Source organism: Sinocyclocheilus anshuiensis, unplaced genomic scaffold (assembly GCF_001515605.1).
Source record: "Sinocyclocheilus anshuiensis isolate Anshui unplaced genomic scaffold, SAMN03320099.WGS_v1.1 scaffold777, whole genome shotgun sequence".
Taxonomy (NCBI): domain Eukaryota; kingdom Metazoa; phylum Chordata; class Actinopteri; order Cypriniformes; family Cyprinidae; genus Sinocyclocheilus; species Sinocyclocheilus anshuiensis.
This window is the reverse complement of record NW_015540897.1, coordinates 73,536-96,174: the sequence shown is the minus strand read 5'-3', so window position 1 is coordinate 96,174 and position 22,639 is coordinate 73,536. Positions and strand designations below refer to the sequence as shown.

The 22,639-nt window shown below is 38.1% G+C and overlaps 2 protein-coding genes across 4 annotated transcripts; both read left to right on the top strand.

The window, feature by feature from the left end:
- Positions 1-175: 175 nt before the first annotated feature.
- LOC107688946 (gap junction gamma-1 protein) lies at positions 176-7,566 on the top strand. Of its 3 annotated transcripts, none has more exons than XM_016486793.1 (3): positions 176-299; positions 5,156-6,314; positions 6,550-7,566. In XM_016486793.1, exons 2-3 carry the CDS (start codon positions 5,186-5,188, stop codon positions 6,561-6,563), a joined length of 1,143 nt encoding a protein of 380 aa, XP_016342279.1. In that variant the 5' UTR covers positions 176-299; positions 5,156-5,185; the 3' UTR covers positions 6,564-7,566. The 3 variants fall into 3 exon arrangements, with proteins under 3 accessions (XP_016342279.1, XP_016342278.1, XP_016342277.1); XM_016486792.1 differs by lacking the exon at positions 176-299 and adding an exon at positions 658-787; XM_016486791.1 differs by lacking the exon at positions 176-299 and adding an exon at positions 904-1,033.
- Positions 7,567-10,981: 3,415 nt separating this feature from the next.
- Positions 10,982-19,942, top strand: LOC107688954 (lactase-phlorizin hydrolase-like). The gene is given in 17 exon segments (XM_016486807.1): positions 10,982-11,564; positions 12,046-12,116; positions 12,207-12,290; positions 12,477-12,576; positions 12,674-12,758; positions 12,841-13,531; positions 13,610-14,255; positions 14,792-16,348; positions 16,557-16,825; positions 17,244-17,534; positions 17,632-17,830; positions 17,949-18,151; positions 18,568-18,674; positions 18,753-18,884; positions 18,976-19,199; positions 19,355-19,600; positions 19,731-19,942. Coding segments are annotated over 17 exon segments (5,700 nt in total).
- The last annotated feature ends 2,697 nt before the right edge of the window (positions 19,943-22,639 follow it).

Here is a 22,639-nt window from a genome sequence, read left to right as displayed (position 1 = left end):
ATCATATTAATGTTGCCTCTCCATCACTCTCCAGAATAAAATGATACTGTAAATTTCATCTACGTAATAATCAACGCATGATATGCTGTAATGTTTACCAAAAAATGCTGCAAATACCTGTATAGTGAATCTGTCGTCAATCCAAATAAAACCCATCAAAAATGTATTGTCAACGCTGGTTTGTTTGGAGAGCTCCATGAACCACGTGACCACGCGGCGACGCCGGCGAGATCTGAGCTTGCCCCAACTGTTTTTCAATGGCTCTGCCTCTGGCTTTAACTGAAGAGTGCGCCAAAACGGTATTTATTGTTTGAATTTAAATAATACACTAATTGTAATATAAGTAATAGAAATATTAGAAAAAAATATTTAAGTCATTAATGGACCATCATTATTGCACAAAGGGTTGCCACTTTGGCGTGAGATTTACATGGGCAGAGTGAGAGCAAGAGCCTAAAAGCGTGTGTTTTACGCCAAATGCATCAGAGTTGGCAACCCTGAGCATGTGACAGAGTATGAGCTAAAAAATCTGGAAAACGATGATCAGACTATCAGATTTCATCAGGCGGGAGGCGCTGTAGCATTTCGGGAGCCAGCCTCTTTGTTCTCCTCAAGCTATTTGAGCCCCTGCGTGTTGGGGAGGGGGTTCATATGCTGCCATACTCCGAATGGGTTAATAACGAGCGTGGCTCTCGTCGTCAAAGATAGCTGAGGGATGTGGTGATATCTCGTACAAACTCGTAAGAAGGACGTAGCTGAAGAAAATTGTGGAAATCTACTCAACGAGGTATGTTTTTCCCCGCTTTTCGTCCGACTGAAAGTCGCCAGTGACGCGGCCAACGGATTTTTTGGCGACATCTCCCGCGTACAAAGCAAAATAGCCAATTTTCTGCTCATATGCTGCCATACTCCGAATGGGTTAATAACGAGCGTGGCTCTCGTCGTCAAAGATAGCTGAGGGATGTGGTGATATCTCGTACAAACTCGTAAGAAGGACGTAGCTGAAGAAAATTGTGGAAATCTACTCAACGAGGTATGTTTTTCCCCGCTTTTCGTCTGACTGAAAGTCGCCAGTGACGCGGCCAACGGATTTTTTGGCGACATCTCCCGCGTACAAAGCAAAATGGCCAATTTTCTGCTTTTTCGGTTGTTTGGTATTAAGTTTATACGCGTATTTTTTCCACAAACCGTACCATTCGAGTTGAACTATTGCCTTTCAGTTGTTTTATAAGGGGCTGTCGCATCTTTCTTGCGTCAGCCGGAGAACAATAGTAACGTTAGCTGGATGGCGCTTTTTCGTAAAAATGTGTAGGGATTACAGACCAACCATTCGGGTAGCTGTACGTTCCTACGAAACGTCTTTCTGTGGTCGATATTTAATCGTTCTTCTGTACGTGGTGTTGAAACACAGCCACGCTGTTTTTGTTTGGTAACTTACGTTATGTTGGATTTTTTTTTCCCCCTCTCAGGTAAAAGCGCGCCACCTCCGCGTGTCCACATCCACACTTTGCGCTCGAGTAAGTTAACTTTAGATAAGTTTAGTTAAATATTTGTCGAAATGGTACAGTTTTCTCGGCGGAATCATCAAAAAGAGTATGCTCCATGTTTAATATTGTGTTTTATTTATTTTTAAAAATCCACGATAAGATACAGATATTTTTGTTTTGTATCTTGTATCTCTCTTCTCATGACGATATACTGAAATATTTTGAATCCATTCGTTTTTTTTACCATTTGTTGACATCTTAAATTGAATTACGAACAGTAACAACTATCCTTACTTTATTCTTTATGCAAATTTACAATCTACATAATCACCTTCATTTTCATAATTGTTTTGATCTGACTGATTGATGAGCTTAACAAGCAGTAAATCCCTAGAGTTAAACTTAAACACTTCAAGAATGAACATTGTGTCATCATTTACTAATCCTCCACTTGTTTTAAACCTGTATGAATTTCTTTCTTCTTTTGAACACAAAAGAAGATATTCTGAAAAATGTTGGTATCCGAACAGTTGATGAGCACCATTGACTTCCATAGTATTTTTTTTCCTACTATGGAAGTCAATGGTGCTCATCAACTGTTCGAATACCAACATTTTTCAGAGTATCATCTTTTGTGTTCAACAGAAGAAAGAAAGTCACTTTGCTGTTGTTTGATGCTACTCTCTAAATACCCTCAATGTTAAAGATTCGTTAACTAAGAAGCATGAATATTGTTTATATTTAAATTGATATATGTCGAACTGATTATCGACAGATCTCTTTTATGGTCATTGGTCTACAAGAATACTTTAACGCCAACCCTAGGATTGACAGTTTTTAAAGAGTCGTTTCACTAAAAGCACAGTCTTTTACGTTTTAAACGCCGGAATTGTCCACCAGTCTGCCAAAATGGTTCATAAGCTCATGTTCTGTGAATTTCATTTGGTATGAGAAAAGACGAGCGTCATAGAAGTTCACTTTTACATCAAATACACGTGACTGTCATTTTATTTATCAGCTCCAAGTCAAGTCACCTTTATTTGTATAGCGCTTTATACAATACTGGTTGTCAAAGCAGCTTTACAGTGTTAAACAGGAAAATAGTTTGTCAAATATAGCAAGAAGACAATAACAGTTATTTTTCCAACCAAAGTCAGTTCATTGATGATTCAGTGCCAAGTGCCAAATAAGCCTGGTTCTGCATCAAACTGCTCTTAAATTTCTTAGAAACTGATATGTTGTTTTGAGGTAAGAGCCAGTCTCCTGTCTTTCCCCCAGAGCTGAAGGAATCTGGATTGGAACGATAACTACTTTCTCAGATGTCTCCACAAAGCCACTCTGTTCTCTCTCTTAAAGTTAATGTCTGATGGGGTAATGGTTCCGCTGTGTGGTGTTGCTTGACTTAGGAGGTCACGGTTAGGTTTGAGGTATTGCTGAGGGTCTCCCAGTCTTTTAACATCTTGAAGGGATAGTTCCTCCAAAAATGAAAATTCTGACCATCAAGTTGTTCCAAACCTGTATGAGTTTGTTTTTTCTGAATACAGAAGAAGGTATTTTGAAGATTGTTGGTAACCAAACATTTGCTGGTAGGCAGCCATTGATTTCCATAGAATTTTCATACTATGGAAGTGAGTGGCTGTCTGCAACCGTCTGGTTACCTTCAAAAATAAAATACAGTGTGCATATTTATTTATTTTTTTTCTCACCCCCACTATCTCTTTAAAGTTCACATGCAAAGTTATTCAAGTCCAATTCTGCTGGTCAGAGTTTTAAATGAAAACCTCTTTTTCCTTAATTGCTTTCCATCCTGATATGCCTTTATCTGCACTATATATCAAAATTAGTTTGAATATATGATTTATTGATGTCATTAATCAGTCATTCATGGACCAAAAAGTTTGTGCACCCTTTTGTAAGATCACACCTTTATAAGAAGCTAGGTGTGTTGTAAGTAGAGGCTGTTTGGGGCCCTGCTGATATGTAATGTGAGGGCCAACTGGGCTGCAGCTGTGGAATGTTGCAAATGACGACCACACAATTGTACTGCTGCCGGCAATTGAATATGGCCTCTTTGTACAGTGTACAAATTACAGTGATTTGAAGCCTTTAAGTGGTACTCGTAGTCTGTGTTCTCTACCACAACAGCATGGCCCTCACTTCATGCAACTGTCTCTAATAAACACTTGGACAGAAGTTGTGGCCATTGGCAGCACGTCATCACCAGTTCCCATTCATTTTATTTGAATTTAGGGTTGGACTGGAGTGTGAGTCAAGGTTCCCATGGTCATGGGAGAACAGATTAATAAAGTAATTTAGAATGTATATGTATATCTATATTTTTTTTCTGCTAGTTATTTCACACTTGATGGATATTCTATTTATTTATTTTTCTTTTTTTTTTTTTTAGGGTCTTATTGGAGACATTTGTTATACTTCAATACAGTGTACTATATATTAATAGTATCTATTAAATCCATAATATAATTCTCTAGCTCTTATTTTTGAAAATACACATCCAGTAATCAAGAACAAAGTCATATAAAATCAGTGGTCGATAATAAAGGGAACCCTAGAGAGTCTTTACTGATGTTTTGATAAATTCACACACTGAACTTTGTGGAAAAATCAAGTCACAGTCATGCCTGAAGCGCCTTTTGTTTACTTGATGGAGACAGTGAGCATTGCACAGTTTGATTAGACCGGTGGATGACCCCATCCTCGCTCTACTCTTAAAGTAGCTGGACTCCAGTGACCAAACCATTTTCAATTGGTTGCCTGTTTTGAATTTACTTTGTTAGAGCTGCCAATTCCACAGTGACTTTTTGGGCCTTTGGTTGTCCAAAATTGGAAAATGAATTTCTTTCTGTGTCTCAGGTCTACATAACACACATGTTCTATTTGCTTAACACAAGAGTAGCTGAATGTTTTAATAAGTAGGTGTTACACTAGAGGTCAGATAACACCAAGGTGGCAAATGCCTGATGCAAATTATTATTATTTTTTTTCCTTTTAGTTTTTTCCCCCCTTCTCTTTCTGTAAATCCCTTTCTTATCCAAACGTAATTTAGATGAATTCATTCGGTTTTTTTTATTAATTGAAAGGCTGTATGCAAAGTGAGGTGATCTGAAGTAAATGTGTATTTTAAATGTTTTTTTTAGAACATTTAATCTCAAATGTTTCTTCCTGTAAGGGTAAAAGAACATTTTCTCAGCCATTTAATTAAATATAGTTAAAATGGTTCTTATTAGATTCAAGTTTAGCAAATAAGTTGTATAAATGGGTTTTTTTTTTTTTTTTCTTAATTTTTCAGCTTTTTCCTTAGCGGACTTGATGTTTCTGTGAAAGAGCTTGATAGAAAAGTGACCTTTTAGCTCCATCTAGTGGAATCTTCTGGTTAATCAAGTCTCTTATTTAAAGGCTCCTAGAAATGTAACAATTGTCCTGATAGAGGAAAGCACCTCATACTTGTTCATAATTTGGAGCGCTTAATATTGAATCAGCATCTCATCTCCTCAGAGTAGTCATACAGCTTTTGTCAGTCATGTAGGAAGGTAGGCCATATTCTTGCCATATTTATCATTGAATGTGATGTACTTATTTTAATTTTTTTTATTCTATTTTTGATGCTGTTTTTAATTACTAACAGTTAATGTCTTGTTCTCGTGCAGGACTGAGACGGCGGTTCTTCTCGAAGCACCATGAGCTGGAGCTTTCTTACGCGGCTGTTGGATGAAATCTCCAACCACTCCACCTTTGTGGGCAAGATCTGGCTCACGTTATTCATCATCTTCCGCATTGTGTTGACTGTTGTGGGGGGAGAATCGATATACTACGATGAACAGAGCAAATTTGTGTGTAACACCCAGCAACCTGGATGCGAGAATGTCTGCTATGATGCATTTGCACCACTCTCTCATGTAAGGTTTTGGGTTTTTCAGATCATTATGATCACAACCCCCACAATTATGTACCTGGGCTTTGCTATGCACAAGATCGCTCGCATGAATGATGATGAGTACAAGCCAATGAACAGGAAACGCATGCCCATGATCAATCGTGGAGCCAACCGTGATTATGAGGAGGCTGAGGACAATGGTGAGGAAGACCCCATGATGACTGAGGAGATCCTGCCAGAGAAAGAGAAAGAGCCCAAGAAGCCCGCCCCTAAACACGACGGGCGGCGGAGGATAAAGCGTGACGGGCTCATGAAGGTGTACATCCTTCAGCTTCTGTCTCGTGTTGTTTTCGAGATGGGCTTTCTCTTCGGCCAGTATATCCTGTATGGCTTTGAGGTTGCCCCCTCGTACGTGTGCACTCGCAGCCCTTGCCCACACACGGTGGACTGCTTTGTGTCACGTCCCACAGAGAAAACAATCTTTCTGCTGATCATGTATGCCGTGAGCTGTCTCTGCTTGTCTCTCACGGTGCTGGAGATTCTTCATTTGGGCCTCAGTGGAATCCGTGATGCTTTTCGGCGACGTGCACGCCGCCACAGCGTTGCACGTCCCCGTGGCGCCATATGCAGACAGGTGCCCACCGCCCCGCCAGGATACCACACTGCCCTGAAAAAAGACAAACTGTCCATGGGATTGAAACCGGAGTATAACTTGGACTCAGGTCGAGAGTCTTTTGTTGATGAGTCATCTTCACGAGATTTTGACCGTCTGCGTAGACACCTAAAACTGGCCCAGCAGCATCTGGATATGGCCTATCAGAATGGGGAGAGCAGTCCTTCACGCAGCAGCAGCCCAGAGTCCAATGGCACCGCTGTTGAGCAGAACAGGCTCAACTTTGCTCAGGAGAAGCAGGGAACCACATGTGAAAAAGGTAAGGCAGAGAAATGATGTATTTTCACAATAGCTTACTGATGTTGTGTTAATTTTTATTAATAGTTGAGAAATGAGATAGTTTGCTGTGTGTATGTGTGTGTGTATGTGTGTATGTATGTATGTATGTGTATATATATATATATGAGAGAGACTAATGGTGTGCTTTCTCAGAATAAAGATGTGTACTTTTTTTTTTTTTTTTAAATCTTTTTCTTCTTTTCTCTCTCTCATAGGGATCCGTGCTTGATTGAGACTAATAGACTATCATCTGCTTTCCTGTGCAACAAAGCGGCCCCACCTGTGGTTGGCATTGCTCATCTTGAAAAGCGGAAAGTGTCTGTATGTGTGTATTTTATGTTTGGCTGCTGAACATTGTGTGAAGCATCGTGAGACCGAGTGGAGCATGTGTGTCCTTACGCACACTGGTGAATCCGTGAGAATGTGCCGTGCAGTATTTTGGCAAATGAAAGCTAAGTTAAAATCTCAGAAAGCAGCATCTCACCAGCCAGTTATACTTGACATCAGCCAGTCTGCCTGATACGCCAAAGTGCCCAAAAGCTAGTTAGGAAGATGGTCGTTATACTCCTCAGTCACTAGGCGACTGTGCAATGTCTCTTGTTTCTTGTCATCTCTCTACTGTTTTTTTTTTTTAGTTTTTTTTTTGTATATGGAAAATAAATTGTGGTTCTTACATTTGTTTACCACACTTCTTTATGAAGTGCCAAGGGTTGCATCTCAAAAATGCCTTAAACTGGAGTTTACATATCTTTGCCATTCCAAATTGAGATGGACGAGCCAGTGTAAAACCACATCAGAAGTGTAGTTTAGTGTATTTAGAACAATTCTGTGTTATGAGTAGTGGACCACAATTAGTGTATGTTTGTAATGAACTAAATGGAAACCTGGAAAATGCTTGAATACTTGTGAATCAATTATTGATCTACAAAGAGGCTTTTGATATTTTATTTGCATATTGCGTACTTTACCTGTATATGAGAAGTATTTTGGTTACTAGTCCTTTTATTTTGAGGAAGCTTCTCTGTAGGCAACAGTTTCAGTCTTATTTGTTTGCTTTTTGTTTACTTCTATGTTATTTTCTGAGGCTTTAAACAAGTTTGGTTCTATTTGGCTTTTGTTTCTTTTGACCGGCTGTTAGAGAGGCAAACTCAACTTTCAGAGAATGTTTTCACACAATTGAACGCACTAATAAAAAATATTTCATTTAATTTGTTTTCATTTTTCCCCTCTTTCTAAATACATTTTCTGTTCAGGTTGTTTCATTTTGCCTCCTTTGCAAATGCAAATCTTAAGTTAGTCCAAATGCAGTTTACATTGAATAGCAATAAGGTCTCAGAATTGAAAGCCATAGAGCCTAATGATTTATACATGGTACCAATGCAATCTGTTGTCTCGAAACTGTTTAATTCACCCATGTCTGTTAACAGCCAGGTTTTCCATCTTTTGATACTATTTCCAGCATCATCTCAATTTTTTATATTTTCTAATGTGTTTTGTAAAGTATTTTGTATTGAAAATAAACCTTTGGTCTAAAAACTGCAGTCATGCCTCATTCATTTTTCTGAACCAAAATTGTTGACTCTGGCTGGTTACGTAAACTGCTTAGACTGGTCTTAAAAGTTAGTCATTCATTTCCTGGTTTTGAATGACATTTGCCTTTATGTAGCACTAATATTACATTAAGAGTGCTAGATTACAGCAAATATTTAAATATTCACAGTTTATGGCGTTTCCTGTGACTTTCTATCAACTTTTTAACCTTCTCAACTGTCATCTCAAAGTGTGCATACTCTTGTGATGCCTAAATTCCCTTGGGTATCAATGCAATGATTTGACATTGGGAAAAAATATATATTTTTTTTTTGGGGTTATAAATGGCATACACAGCCATAACAAGAAAATTGTATGTATATATATATATATATATATACAGTGGGTACGGAAAGTATTCAGACCCCCTTAAATTTTTCACTCTTTGTTATATTGCAGCCATTTGCTAAAATCATTTAAGTTATTTTTTTTTCCTCATTAATGTACACACAGTTGCTGTATTTTGGATCAAATAAATGCAGGCTTGGTGAGCAGAAGAGAATTCTTTAAAAAACATTAAAAATCTTACTGTTCAAAAACGTTTGAATGGTTGTGTGTGTGTGTGTGTGTGTGTGTATATATATATATATATATATATACAGTATACAGGTCCAATTAATCCATTCACCAGCCACCAGTGAACCTCTTCCTGTCACGCTAGTACGAAGTACTTGAATATCAATTTTGTTAGATAAGGTTTGTCAGATAAGATTTAATTTCTTTACACACACTGAATCTATTGTTATCTTCTGTCATTTTCCTGATGTTCTTGAAAAGTGTAACAATCAAGTTTTGCACAAATGTAAAAGGGGGATTTCCTTTAAGATGAAGATTTGTTTAGTGCAGCTAATGTTGAAGTGTGGAAAAAATGATTTTGAGTTTTATTTAAAATATTCTTTGTAACCCCAGTGTTTCTTTCAAAGGATATACAGTCAAGCACACTTATCTTTAGGGTTGCCACCCGTCCCTTAAATTACGGAATCGTCCCGTATTTAAAGGTAAAATGATGCGTCCAGGGTATCAAATTGATACGGGACGTGATTTGTCCCGTATTTTACAAAGGCCAACACATATTTGAATAAATAAGTATTTTGCACTGTTTATAATACTAATAACAATTATAATGAAATCAATTTCATAAGAGGTATTCGAGAAGGTCATTTGCGCATGATTTTGGCGTCTTTGTTTCCATAGCGACGGAGTCTCCAGGGCCCAGTTGCATAAACTTAGCCTCTATGTTAAGACAGTGTCTTAAGTACTAGTCTGACCAACTAGCAGTTAACCAAAGGGTAATCAGTCTTACTTTTTGGATTCAACTTGGACTAATCTATATTTTAATTTAAGTAAATAAAAAAAAAATATGACCTGCCTTAAAGAAAAAATTAGCTGACTAACTTTTAAGACTAGTCTAAACCTTTTATGCAACCGGCCCCAGAACGCCCAGTAGCCCCTCACTGCAGAACAAAGATCCAGGGGGTGGGGTTGGATCCACATCTAGGGGGTGGAGATGGTAGGTTTAGAGGTGGAGATGGGTGGGTTTAGGGATCAGGGGGTGGAGATGGGTAGATTTAGGCCCTGTCCCAAATGGCACCCTAAACCCTCATGGTCTTCCTCTTAGTCCGCACTTTCGTGAAGTAATGCCGCTTTGACTGTCGGGTAGAAGTCTGCTGCGGAGCTCGCCCCAGTGCCGGCTCGGCAGAAGTGAGGATTGAGGGCGCATAATGACCGCAAGGGGGGCGCTCGCGAGCACCCTTCTGAACGCTAAAATGACAAATGGGGCTCCCTACGGTTTCGTGGACTTAACGGACACGCGCACGCGGCGGTCATTGTAAGTCCGTAAGACCGCAAGTGCACATGAAGTGTTCCATTTGGGACAGGGCCAGGTGGGAGGAGTTGGATCTGGATCCAACCTCGCCCCCTGGATCTTGTGTTCTGCAGTGAGGACCATCTCGCGCGCCGTTAAAGCCCTTTCACACGAGCGCAGCATGCGGTAAACCTCCGCGGTTTAAAACATAGGAGCTCACATCTGCCCTTTGAACACAAGACTCTCCAGATGTAGGGCTGAATGGGAAAGTTATCAATGTGTCTGTCCAGTAACTAATGATGAACGCGCAGTTTGCAGAGAAGCATTTCAGTTGCTCACGGTGGACTGCCTGACTTAAAGGGACAGTTCACCCAAAAATCACACCCACAAGTTGTTCCAAACCTGTAATAGTTTCTTTCTTCTGTTGATCATAAAAGAAGATGAATGATGTGGGTAACCAAACAGTTTCTGGTCCCCAATGACTCTGATAGTATTTTATTTTATTTTTTTTACCTTACTATGGAAGTTACAACCAGCAGCTGTTTAGTTGAGACACATTCTTCAAGGTATCTTCTTTTGTGTTCAACAGAAGAAAGAACTTTATGCAGGTTTTTATCCAGAACAACCTGGGTAAATTATGACTCATATCATTTTTGTGTGAACCATACCTTTAAAGTGACAGACACACGCATGCTTCTAAAGGTATAGGCCTATTGTTTTATAAAAATTTAGATTGTCTGTTAATATAATATTCCATACATTATCAGAGCTTGGTAGACATAATTATTATATCTTTAGACATGATTAGACAGATAAATTAATATATTATAATTAATGTTAGGCCCTATTTATACATTGTTCATTGATATTAATCATAAATATATACATAATAAATAATCATATATGTCATAAACAATTTGGCATTTTAAAAAGTAAAAAATATGCTAAATTGTTTAGATAAAAATGGGACAAATGATTACATAATAATGTAGTCCTAATTCAAGCTAATTCTTTTTTGCTAAATTAGGGAAAAAAAACTTAAGCAAACTTATTTTGCCTCGCTGAAGGTGGCAACCCTACTTATCTTAGTCCAGAGTTTATATAATAAAAACTTAACGACTGCCATAAACTGTACTACTAGTTGTATTAAAGTTAAACTGCGTGATTGTGACGCTGATGTGTATGCCTCCCTCTTAGATTAGCAGTAGTACTTATAAAGAGCTTTGAACGCTCTTTCCCTTTGCAAAACAGTCATGATGAAGGTCCTAGAGGGATTTCTTTCTCTAGGTTTGTTGGCTGTTTTTTTGAGCTCCAGTAATGCAGAGCAACAGGAGTTCATGTTACTTGTGGGCCCTCTGACCACCAGCCAGACTTCAACTTCAGACAAAGACAATGTGTTTAACTGTGGAGGTCCACTGCCACAACAATCCAAAGCCTATTTCCTGTACCTTCAGAGCAGAGGGGTGACCCACTTTAAAGTTCCCCTGTCCTGGTCTCGCATCCTTCCCTCAGGTGATCCCAACCAGCCGCATGGAGACACTGTGCAGTGCTACAAGATGCTTGTGCAGCACCTGACTGAATCAGGCATCAAACCTCTGCTGGTGCTCCATCGTTCTGCTGTACCACAACTCTTCAGAGCCAGATATGGAGGCTGGGAGAATCCGTTACTCATGCAGATGTTTCAGCAGTATGCAGGATTTGTGTTCAATACATTTAGGGATCTTGTGGACACATTCATCACGTTCAGTCACCTGCATGAGCTACGTGAAGTGCAACTTCAAAATGCTGTCCAGTCCCATGCAAATGTTTATAATGTTTATCATCAAATGTTCAAAGGTAAGGCATGAGTTTAATTAATTTATTAAATGAATGTTTCATGTACACAAAACAGATCAGGGATAGTTGTCATGGGCAAACTCTCAGTAACTCAGTAGGTTTTGAGTAAAAACTGAAAGTAATATTATACAAATTATTAATTATGATTTCTGCTGAACCAAATAATGGGTGGATATTTTTGCATGATACTTTTTACATAAGTTTCATAAATAATATGCTAAATTGTTTTATGGTTTAAATATAGCTGGGGGAAAAAAACGAAATAGCTAATTTAATGGCCCATTGTGACAACTTACCCCATGTAATGAACAAAAAAATCCAAATAAACGTAGTCGTTTTTAATATTAGTATTATTATATTCACTGGAATAAAAGTGTGACAACAAGTCCCGTTCCCCCCGTTACATAGTCCTTTATAATAGTACAATGATGCAATGATGGTGTCTTTCATAGTGATATATATGTTTTTGTTTGTTTTTCAGCACTTCATTTGTCTCTTGGGATCAGAGCCAGTGATATTAACTCCATTTATCAAATGGGGTCAAAAATCATGGTAATGTTTCAAGACAGTTCATCATATATTTTGCCGGTGAATAGTTAATATTATGTAATTTATCACATACTTCTCTTGTCTCATCTTCAGGCATATGTGGATTTCATCTCTCTGCATATGCAGTAGAACTGCAAATTGGAGACACCTCTTACGGAGGAATTGAGGAAGTTACAGGTAATGATTTATTGTGGCTCTTAAAGTATTATATAATCATCTTTATAATAGATCATCCCATTGAATAGTCATAAGATTTCATAAGACTGAAGTAAGCTGACTTTTAATATTCAAAGACTGCTTAAATTGGTTGATGTGACAGAACATTTCAGGACAGTGAAATGACACTTGACACTCTCGTTTCAGATTGGCAGTGTTCAAAAGCCCATCCTTATGTATCAGCTGACAGTCAAAGACTGTGATGGATATGAAGATTATTTCCAGCCACTTCATGCAATTTTTGGAAGTAAGAATTAGCATATTTCTTTAAGTGATGTGTCCAATTTCTAAGATGTTGTTTATGGAATTAAAATACCAGATGCTAACCTAGTATTATTTGTCAGTATTACAGAGCAAAGACCTTGACATCATGGGATGTGACATCACACACCTTTTTGAGAAGCTAGATCAAGAAGAAACACTCAAAAGGTAAAGTTGAGACCAAAAAGGTACATATATCAGTATATAATAGCTATTTTTAAGTCAGCATAACAAGTATGTTCTCATTTAGTTTTCAGATGGAAAATACTAAGACAGTCTCCCATCAGAAATCAGCTTCTGCATTCTCATACCAAAAGGTCTGGGAGAAATTCAGAAGTCAAACCGAAGCTGAGCGCGATCAGTTCCTGAGTGGCTCGTTCCCAGTTGATTTTGAATGGTCCGTCTCCAGTGAGAGTTTCAAAGTGGAGGGTGGATGGGCTGAACACGGGAAGGGCGAGACCATATGGGACCGATTTAGCCATGAGGATCGTGTCTTTGAAAACCAGACCACTGATTTGGCCTGTGATAGTTATCACAAGGTGGACTACGATGTGTATCTGCTTAGGGGCTTGATGGCACCTAATTATCAGTTCTCAGTTTCCTGGGCTCGCATTTTCCCCACTGGACGCAAAGAAAGTTTGCTTGAAAAGGCTGTTGCTTATTATGACAAGATGATTGATACGCTCCTACAATCCGGCATCGAGCCCACTGTTGCCCTGCATCACTGGGACCTTCCCCAAGCTCTGCAGGACTCAGGCGGCTGGGAAAACGACTCTATTGTGGAAGCTTTCAAAGAATTTTCTGACTTCTGCTTCTCTCATTATGGAGACAGAGTCAAAACATGGATCACCTTCGGCAGCCCGTGGGTAGTGAGCAACTTGGGCTACGGAACAGGGGAACATCCCCCAAGTGTGAAAGACCCAATAATCGCATCTTACAAGGTGTGTCTGACAATCTGAGAAAGCACCATATATTTTTATCATTTTAGAAAGTGACATTTATTGTGTTTGTTTTTGCAGGTGACGCACAATATTCTAAAATCTCATGCTGAAGCCTGGCATATTTATAATGATAATTACAGAAAACTGCACGGTGGAAAAGTGGGCATTGCTCTTAACTCTGATTGGGCAGAGCCGAGGAATCCCTCAAGTGATCAGGATGTAGCTGCAGCTGAGCGTTTTCTGAACTTCATGCTGGGCTGGTTTGCTCATCCCATATTTGTAGATGGAGACTACCCAGCCGTGCTAAAGGAACAATTTGAGAAAAAGAAAGATTTATGTGGTAAAGAGCTGGCAAGACTCCCTGTCTTCACTGAGGCTGAGAAACAAAGAATCCAAGGCACAGCTGATTTCTTTGGACTTAACCACCACACTTCCTGACTGGTTAGTGAGAGCTTGAATAGCTGCGATGCTGGACCGAATAACGTTGGGGACTTCCAGACTCATACTGACCCCACATGGCCCCCCACAGCTTCTGACTGGATCCAGTCTGTTCCGTGGGGTCTTCGACGATTACTGAACTACATCTCTTTAGAGTACACGTCCATCACAAAGGTGCCCATCTACATCACAGGAAATGGAATGCCAACTGAATACAATGGCGATGTGTTCAGTGACACTGAGCGTGTTGACTATCTCAAAGCTTACATTAATGAGGCAATGAAAAGTAAGCATCTTAAGAAAACTTGTCAATGTTTAAAACTGAGACTATATTAGTCTTTTTAGTGATAACAGGTCAGTCTGTGTGAAATCAGAGAATTGGTGACTTAAACCTATAGTCTGTAATATATTTCTTTCAGATTCTAAGATTTTTAAATGTAAAGTATTCATTATATAATATTCGTTATTTCCAGGCCAAAAACACCTTGTCTAGGAAGCCATATATAGGGTATGTAATCTTAAAAATCTATGATTGTTGTCGGCCATACTTTCATATCATGATATGAGGACTAGAAATAATGAATAGTTCAGGGGGCTGAATATATAAAAATGTTAGAATCCGCAATTATTTTACTGATCTTAGTTTAGGTCACCAACAGCAAAGCAGCAAGTTATGAACAATAGCCTTACAAGATTTGAGACAGACTGACTTAAACACAATCTTCTACCAATGTAACAAATATTTGCCAAACCTTAATATCAGACTATATAGTAAAACATTGCTATCTATAGTTCACTAACTACATCTTTCTGTCCAAACAGCTGTGCATTTGGATGAAATTGACATCCAGAGGTTTACAGTCCAGTCTCTAATGGATGGATTTGAGGGTCCTCAAGGCTACAGTCAATGATTTGGATTGCACTATGTGGACTTTGAAGATCCTGACAGGCCGAGAACCCCCAAAGCATCAGCATATTACTACTCAAAGGTGATTGAGAGAAATGGATTTGCTGAGACTGCAGCAAAGGGTAACATGCAAATATATGGAAATAAAATTGAGATCACAAGACTCCCTAGTCTGCCACCATCTGAAGTTCCTTCGAAAGCAAAGGTTGTTTGGGAAAAGTTCTCTCCTCAGACCAAGTTTGAGAGACAGCTTTATCACTATGGAACATTTCCAGAGGGATTCCATTGGGGTGTCTCGTCTGCAGCATATCAGATAGAAGGTGGCTGGAATGCAGATGGAAAAGGACCAAGTGTTTGGGATACTTTCACTCAAAAACCTGGTAATATCCCAAACAATGACAATGGTGATGTTGCATGTGACAGTTACAACAAAATAGATGAGGATCTACACATGTTGAGAGCACTGAAAGTGAAGATTTACAGATTCTCCCTGTCGTGGTCTCGAATTTTTCCCAACGGCTATAAATCTTCTCTTAACCAGAAGGGGGTGGACTACTACAACAGGCTCATAGATGGTCTCATAGCAAACAATATCGCACCCATGGTAACTCTCTACCATTGGGACCTGCCACAGGCTTTGCAGGACATAAATGGTTGGGAAAACCCTGAAATAATTAACATATTCAGTGAATATTGTGACTTCTGCTATGCAACATTTGGAGACAGGGTGAAGTTTTGGATCACATTTAATGAACCCCAGACAATTGCATGGTCTGGATATGGACTGGGTCAGATTCCACCTAATGTGAAGCAACCCGGAGATGCTCCATACAAGGTTGCACACAACCTCCTGAAAGCTCATGCTCAAGCATATCACACTTATGATGAGAAATACAGGGCATCTCAAGGAGGTCTGATATCCATTAGTCTGAACGCTGAATGGGCAGAACCCCTAGACGTCGATGTCCCTCGAGAGGTGGTGGCTGCTGATCGAGCCCTTCAGTTCCAGCTAGGTTGGTTTGCACACCCCATCTTTAAAAATGGCGACTACCCTGATGCCATGAAGTGGCAGGTTGGCAATAAAAGTGAACTTCAAGGCTTGACAGATTCCCGGTTGCCTTCTTTTACTGACCAAGACAAAGCCTTTATCCAAGGAACAGCTGATGTGTTCTGCATTAACACATACACTACCAAAGTCGTGCGTCATGTGACCAGCAGACTAAATATTGAGTCTTATCAAACAGATCAAGACCTTGAAAAGGACAATGCAGATGGCTCTGAAAATACAGCTGTTAATGAGCAGAAGGCTGTTGCTTGGGGACTCAGGAGACTTCTTAACCGGTTAAGGGAAGAGTATGGAGACCCTGAGATTTATATTACAGAAAATGGTGCAGCTACAGACACTGCCATAACAGTTGATGACACTGATCGAATATTCTTCCTGAAGAGCTATGTTGATGAGGCTCTTAAAGGTATGCTAACAATGGTTCTCATTCACTAACTGTGCATATTTGTGCATAGAATCCAAATAAAAATTAGTTTTTAATGCTATTACAGAATCTACATTTTAGATATATTTATATATTATATTATTAATAGTAAATGCGGCCCAATGTTTGTAATAGTGTTATACTGCCAACTGTTGAACCTGACACACATTTACATGCATTCTCTTTTTAGCACACAATCTGGATGGGGTACGTGTTAAGGGTTACATTGCTACCTCTCTAATGGACTCCTTTGAGTGGCTGAAAGGCTACACTGTTGGCTATGGGCTACACTATGTAAACTTTAAAGATTCAAGTCAGCCGAGAACTCCGAAGCGCTCCGCTCACCTCTACTTTGATATAATGAGAAATAATGGCTTTCCACTGCCAGCGGAGGAAGAAATGTTATATGGACATTTCCAAGAGGGATTTATATGGAGCACGGCAACCGCTGCCTATCAGGTACAATCCTTTTTAACAAATACACTTTATTTTGATAGTCCAGCTTAGACATTCTGCTGACTATAAGTAACTTTACAACATGTCAACTACAAGATATTAAAGTATTAGTAGACTGTCTGCTCAATATTTGCTAATGCTTTATTTTGATGGTTCCCCAACAGACGTCTACTGACTATAAGTACATTTGCAAGTACATGTCAACTTACTAACCCTATTCAGAACCTAAAACTCTATTAATACTCTACTAATACTCTGAGAGTTAGTTTACTTTTAGATGCAAATTAATAAGAGTTTAAATGTAGTTGTAAAGTTACTTATAGTTTGTAGAATATCTAAAGTGGACTATCGAAATGAAACGTATTTGTTCTGAGTAACTTCAAATTATGACATTTTTTCATGTTATGCTCAAACACTACAGATAGAGGGCGCCTGGAGAGCCGATGGAAAAGGTCTCAGCATTTGGGACAAATTTGCTCATACTGCTTTAAAGATATCGCAGGATGAAAACGGTGACATTGCCTGTGACAGCTACAACAAGATCGTTGAGGATATCAATAGTCTTAAAACACTGAGGGTCAACCACTATCGGTTTTCTATTTCATGGCCCAGAATTATGCCAGATGGAACGACCAAGAAAATTAATGAAGCTGGACTCAACTACTATCATAGGCTAGTGGATGCTCTTTTGGCAGCCAATATCAAGCCACAGGTAAAATATTTTTTATAAAATTGCATGTAAAAACATTTTTTGCTCTTGTAGCCTAAAAGAATTTGACTCATTTCTGTTAATCATTTTGAACTGGCAGGTGACTTTGTACCACTGGGATCTTCCACAAGCACTCCAGGATGTTGGTGGCTGGGAGAATGACACCATTGTCAATAGATTCAGAGACTACGCTGATGTTGTATTTAACAGTCTGGGAGACAAAGTAAAGTTCTGGATAACTATAAATGAACCCTACAATGTTGCAATGGTAGGACATGGCTATGGAAGTGCAGCACCAGGTATCATTCGCACTGAAAATGATCTTTTTCCTTTTTGTAAATATGATTTAGCTTATAGATTTTGTTGCTAACAGTTAATAATGTAACATAAGGTTCTTGATGTTCTATTTCTGTCCAGGTATAAGTTTCAGACCAGGCACTGCGCCATATATTGTGGCACACAACCTCATCAAGGCTCATGCTGAGGCCTGGCATGTGTATAATGATAAGTATCGTGCCTAACATGGTGGCATTGTTGGCATCACAATAAACTCTGACTGGGCTGAACCGAGAAACCCATACAAACAGGAAGACGTTGATGCTGCCATGCGTGTAGTTCAGGTACAGTGTCATGGATGCAGAAATATTTCAACTATGAAAGTGTTGTTATAGTAAAACTAAAAAAAAAAAAAAAAACATTTATTAATTGTAATAAAATAAATGTTAAGAGAAATAAAATGGAAAATATAAACTTTCTTTTATTTCAGTTTTTTGCCAAGGCAATTAAAAAAAAAAAATGATTAAAAAATAGACATATTTAAAAGAAAATATACAAAAAAATAACACAAATGACTAAAACATGCAACAAAATTACCAAAACTTTAGCTAAAATTTTCATTAAAATGTAAAATATAAAAATAAAAACAAATTCAAAATATTAATAAATTCTAAGATAGTATAGTAATGATACTAAAATCACAATAACCATGTGCATGAATAAATAATGATGCACTGCTCATTTTCATCTCTCAAAACAGTTCCAGATTGGTTGGTTTGCTCATCCTGTGTTCAATGGAGATTACAGCGATTTAATGAAGAACATCATTCGAGAGAGAAGTTTAGCGGCTGGCCGACCGCAATCAAGGTAATTTTTGTGAGGAATTCAAAGCTTTGTATTCAAATGCTTATGAATGCTTTTACATTTGCATTTTACATCTAACAGGCTTCCAGAATTTACCCCTGCAGAAGTAGCGAGAATTATGGGTACTCATGATTATTTTGGATTTAACCACTACACCACTGTCTTAGCCTATAACATGGACTACAAGAACCTCGAGCATTATGATGCAGACAGGTAGCCTTTTAGTTTTAATCAGCGTAGTCACACTGTTTCAGGCCCAATTTGTTTAAAGCATGCATCTATATTATGCTGTCATCTATTCCAGGGGTGCAGGAACAGTTGCGGATCGCACATGGCTGGATTCTGGATCCTTCTGGTTGAAAGTAACCCCTGTGGGATTCAGAAAAATTCTGAATTTCATTAAGGAGGAATATGGAGACCCTCCTATTTACATTACAGAGAATGGAGTATCAGAACGAGGGCCAATGAATCTGAATGATGTTCACCGAATCCACTACTATGATAACTATATCAATCAGGCCCTGAAAGGTAAAGAGATTTTTTTTTCAGAAAGGACAGCATTACGCAAGAGATTTCTGTGATGCTGTTCCACGCATTTTTATTATTGTTGTTTGTTTTAAATTTTAGACTGTTGGTAAAAATTCATTTGTGATAATTGCATAAAATCTCATTTCATTCTTTAGCGTATTTGCTGGATGGTGTGGACATCCGCGGCTATGCTGCCTGGACACTAATGGACAATCTGGAATGGGCGACGGGTTTTGATGAAAAGTTTGGCTTTTTCTATGTAAATCGATCAGATCCTTCTTTACCACGAATTCCTAAGAAATCTGTCTGGCACTATGCTACAATAATCAACTGCAATGGCTTCATAAGCCCAGGAGAAAGTCCACATGAATGTCAGATCCATGAACCCGAAGGTGACATCCACTATCTGTAGTATCTATCTATCTGTCTATTTAGCGGTCATTTGTTTGTTAATTGTATCTTTTTTTTCTGTCTGTCGTTCTCTCTGTTGTTTCATTCATTCATCCATCCATCTGAGTCTTTTCTTGTTTACAGGATCTACTCCTCCACCTCTGTTGGTCAGTTTCTTGGGTTTGGAAGTGTCGGGTCCTGATGCTGAACTGTCTCTTAATGTCCTCTTCAGTCTCACCATCATTGCAGCAGTTGCTGTTGTCCTCTTGGTGTATGGAATTGTCAAGACATCCAAGAAACAAAAACGTCCTGTAGAGGAACACATTGACCTTGAGAAAAAAGACATGTTCTGAATATCCTAATATATATGGTTTTGTGTAAAGATAATTATTAAACAAAAAAAAGTGTAATTCTAAATTATTCTTTGCATAATAAAATGTTACCTTCACAGTACGGGTGAAAGTGTTGCCATAAAAAATAAAAAAAAATAAAAACCTGCAAGTGAACATAAAGAATGAATTCTGTGTCAAATATCTAATTTCACAGTTAGTGTGTTTTAATAAATTGTAAATATGTCTTTTAAAAAAATATCGGCAATTGCCTCAGCCTTCTCCAGTGGTAAAATATCAGTTCACTTAATCTAACTCCGTAGCAATGTACTCAATATTTACCAAACTGGCGTTTTATATCCTTTACTTTACAGTGTATCATCAGTGTATATGTAGTGACACTTTGAAATATTATAATATCATGTTAGCTTTCTTATATTATGACATGTTATTTTAATTTATCAAGTGCATGAGTTAACTTTTATCACATGTATATGAAATTCATTGTCAGTCTATTTAAATTTATATAGTGGATTTATAAGTATGTTATGTATGCTTTAATGCTTTGCATATGAATGTTATCTCCGTGCATGCTGATTTAAAAAAAAAACAAGTCAAAAGAATAAAGTAATCCGGTTGTTGTATAAATCCCTTTTTACCTGATCATACATATCACAGTATAAAAAATACAGCCTTTGTTGATGCTATCAGAGGAAAAAATACAGACCATAAATGATCCTGTGTGGTGTAATTTCATAAGATAAGCATACCCACAGAGATGCACAAACTTTTAAAGGTGGCGGAGGGTGGATATAAGATGGTAAAGATTTGTATCAGTGGTGCAATGACTAAGTAAACTCACTCATTTGCTGTTAACAACAAGTTATTATCCTGATCCACCCTATAATATCAATGCATGATGACCACTGTGTGGAGTTTTATGAAAGCCTTGCAAACACACGCCAAGATAACAGGTGTAATAAAAAAGAGAAAGCAGACAGATTTGATATCTTTGCTTAGATAATGCAGATTGATATGATCAATACGGTTTCTCTCAAGGCAAAGTTCACTTAAAACTGAGTTTCATTCTAAGATTGCTGTGACTGGTTAATTATATTTAGCAAAATTGCGTCCATGTTATTTAGTCCGAGTAGGCTATATGTTTAGAGAGAGGTCTAATTTTCAGGAATTTTTTCAAAGACCAGATTTATAGACGGAACAAACATTCCAGCCACTTGCACACAGTGTTACAAATAATAATAATGTATAGAAGAATATAATAAATAAAAATAAATTCCATGCAACATTGGTTGCTCATGTTTCATTGTTCTATGATGAATGCAAATAATGAATTAATTAAAATAAATATACGTTTTTTTCCGAACCTTAAATCTTTTTCAGTTTTGAACGACTCATTTTTTTTTTTTTTTTTTTAACAAATCTCTTCACAATTCAATCACATAACAAGGTTAAGGCTAGAGATGGCATACAGCAAAAACGTCTCAGGTTACTTACGTAACCATGGTTCCCTGAGTAGGGAACGAGACACTGCGTCCTCTAGGGGTCGCTATGGGAAACCTAGAGGACGCAGTGTCTCGTTCCCTACTCAGGGAACCATGGTTACATAAGTAACCTGAGACGTTCCCTTTCATGGGAACTTCGAACTGCGTCCTCTAGGTTTCCCATAGCGACCCCTAGAGGACGCAGTTCGAAGTTCCCATGAAAGGGAACTACTGGGCATGCGCACATCAATATAGCGTAATTTTTCTCACACTGTACAACAATAATTACTATTTTTGCATTATTGTAAGGGGTAGGTTTAGGGTTGGGGTAGGTGTAGACGTTAATAAAACACAATCTAATAGGTAGAAAATTAACTTCTTCTGAAATAATCAATGAACGCATCAGTGAGTGAACGAATCTTTCGATTCACTCAGATGAATCAACATCTCGACCACTATGTAGAAATATTTATAGTTAATTTGAATTATGAATGTATGCAACTTGAAAACAATTAAGTTATCTTGATATTATTGCTTCTTCACGACCTTATATTTTGATAGCCAGCTTTACAGCAGCAATTGTATAGGCTATATTTATATGTGATGTTTGTTTATATGTCTAATCTTGTGTTTTTCATAGATTTTTATAATTATTACTGTTTTTTGTTGACAACACAGCATCTGTGCAGGACACAGATATGTTCTCAATGGATGCAGCTCTTCTCAAAAATTTGGATTGGATAATTGCAAAAATGAAACAAAATATCAAATATTACAAAGAATGTCAAATAGTATGTGAACCATTCATTTTAGACTCCAACAGCGGCACCAGTTGATAGAGGGAGGCAGTGTCTCATGAAATCATATCACTACATTAGGCTATATGACTTATATGCTACAAAGATTTATTTTTGTATTTAATGTAAACCTGTTTAAAAGTACAAACTTGTATTATTTATTAGAGCTTAACATGTTTACACATACAAGTCTCATATACGGTACAGCAGCATTTCTGAGTAGTTACAGCCCAAGAGGTCTGTTAAAGATCGCTTCATCTGAAAAGCATCTGCTGTGTACAAACATCTGATAGATATCTTTAAGATGTCATTTTTACATACAAAGTCAAAGTCACTTTTATTGTCACATCACCACAGCGCGTTCAAGAACTCAAAGTCCGGTTTGCGTTGCGCGACGTAGGAGCCAATGTTTAAAAGCGTGT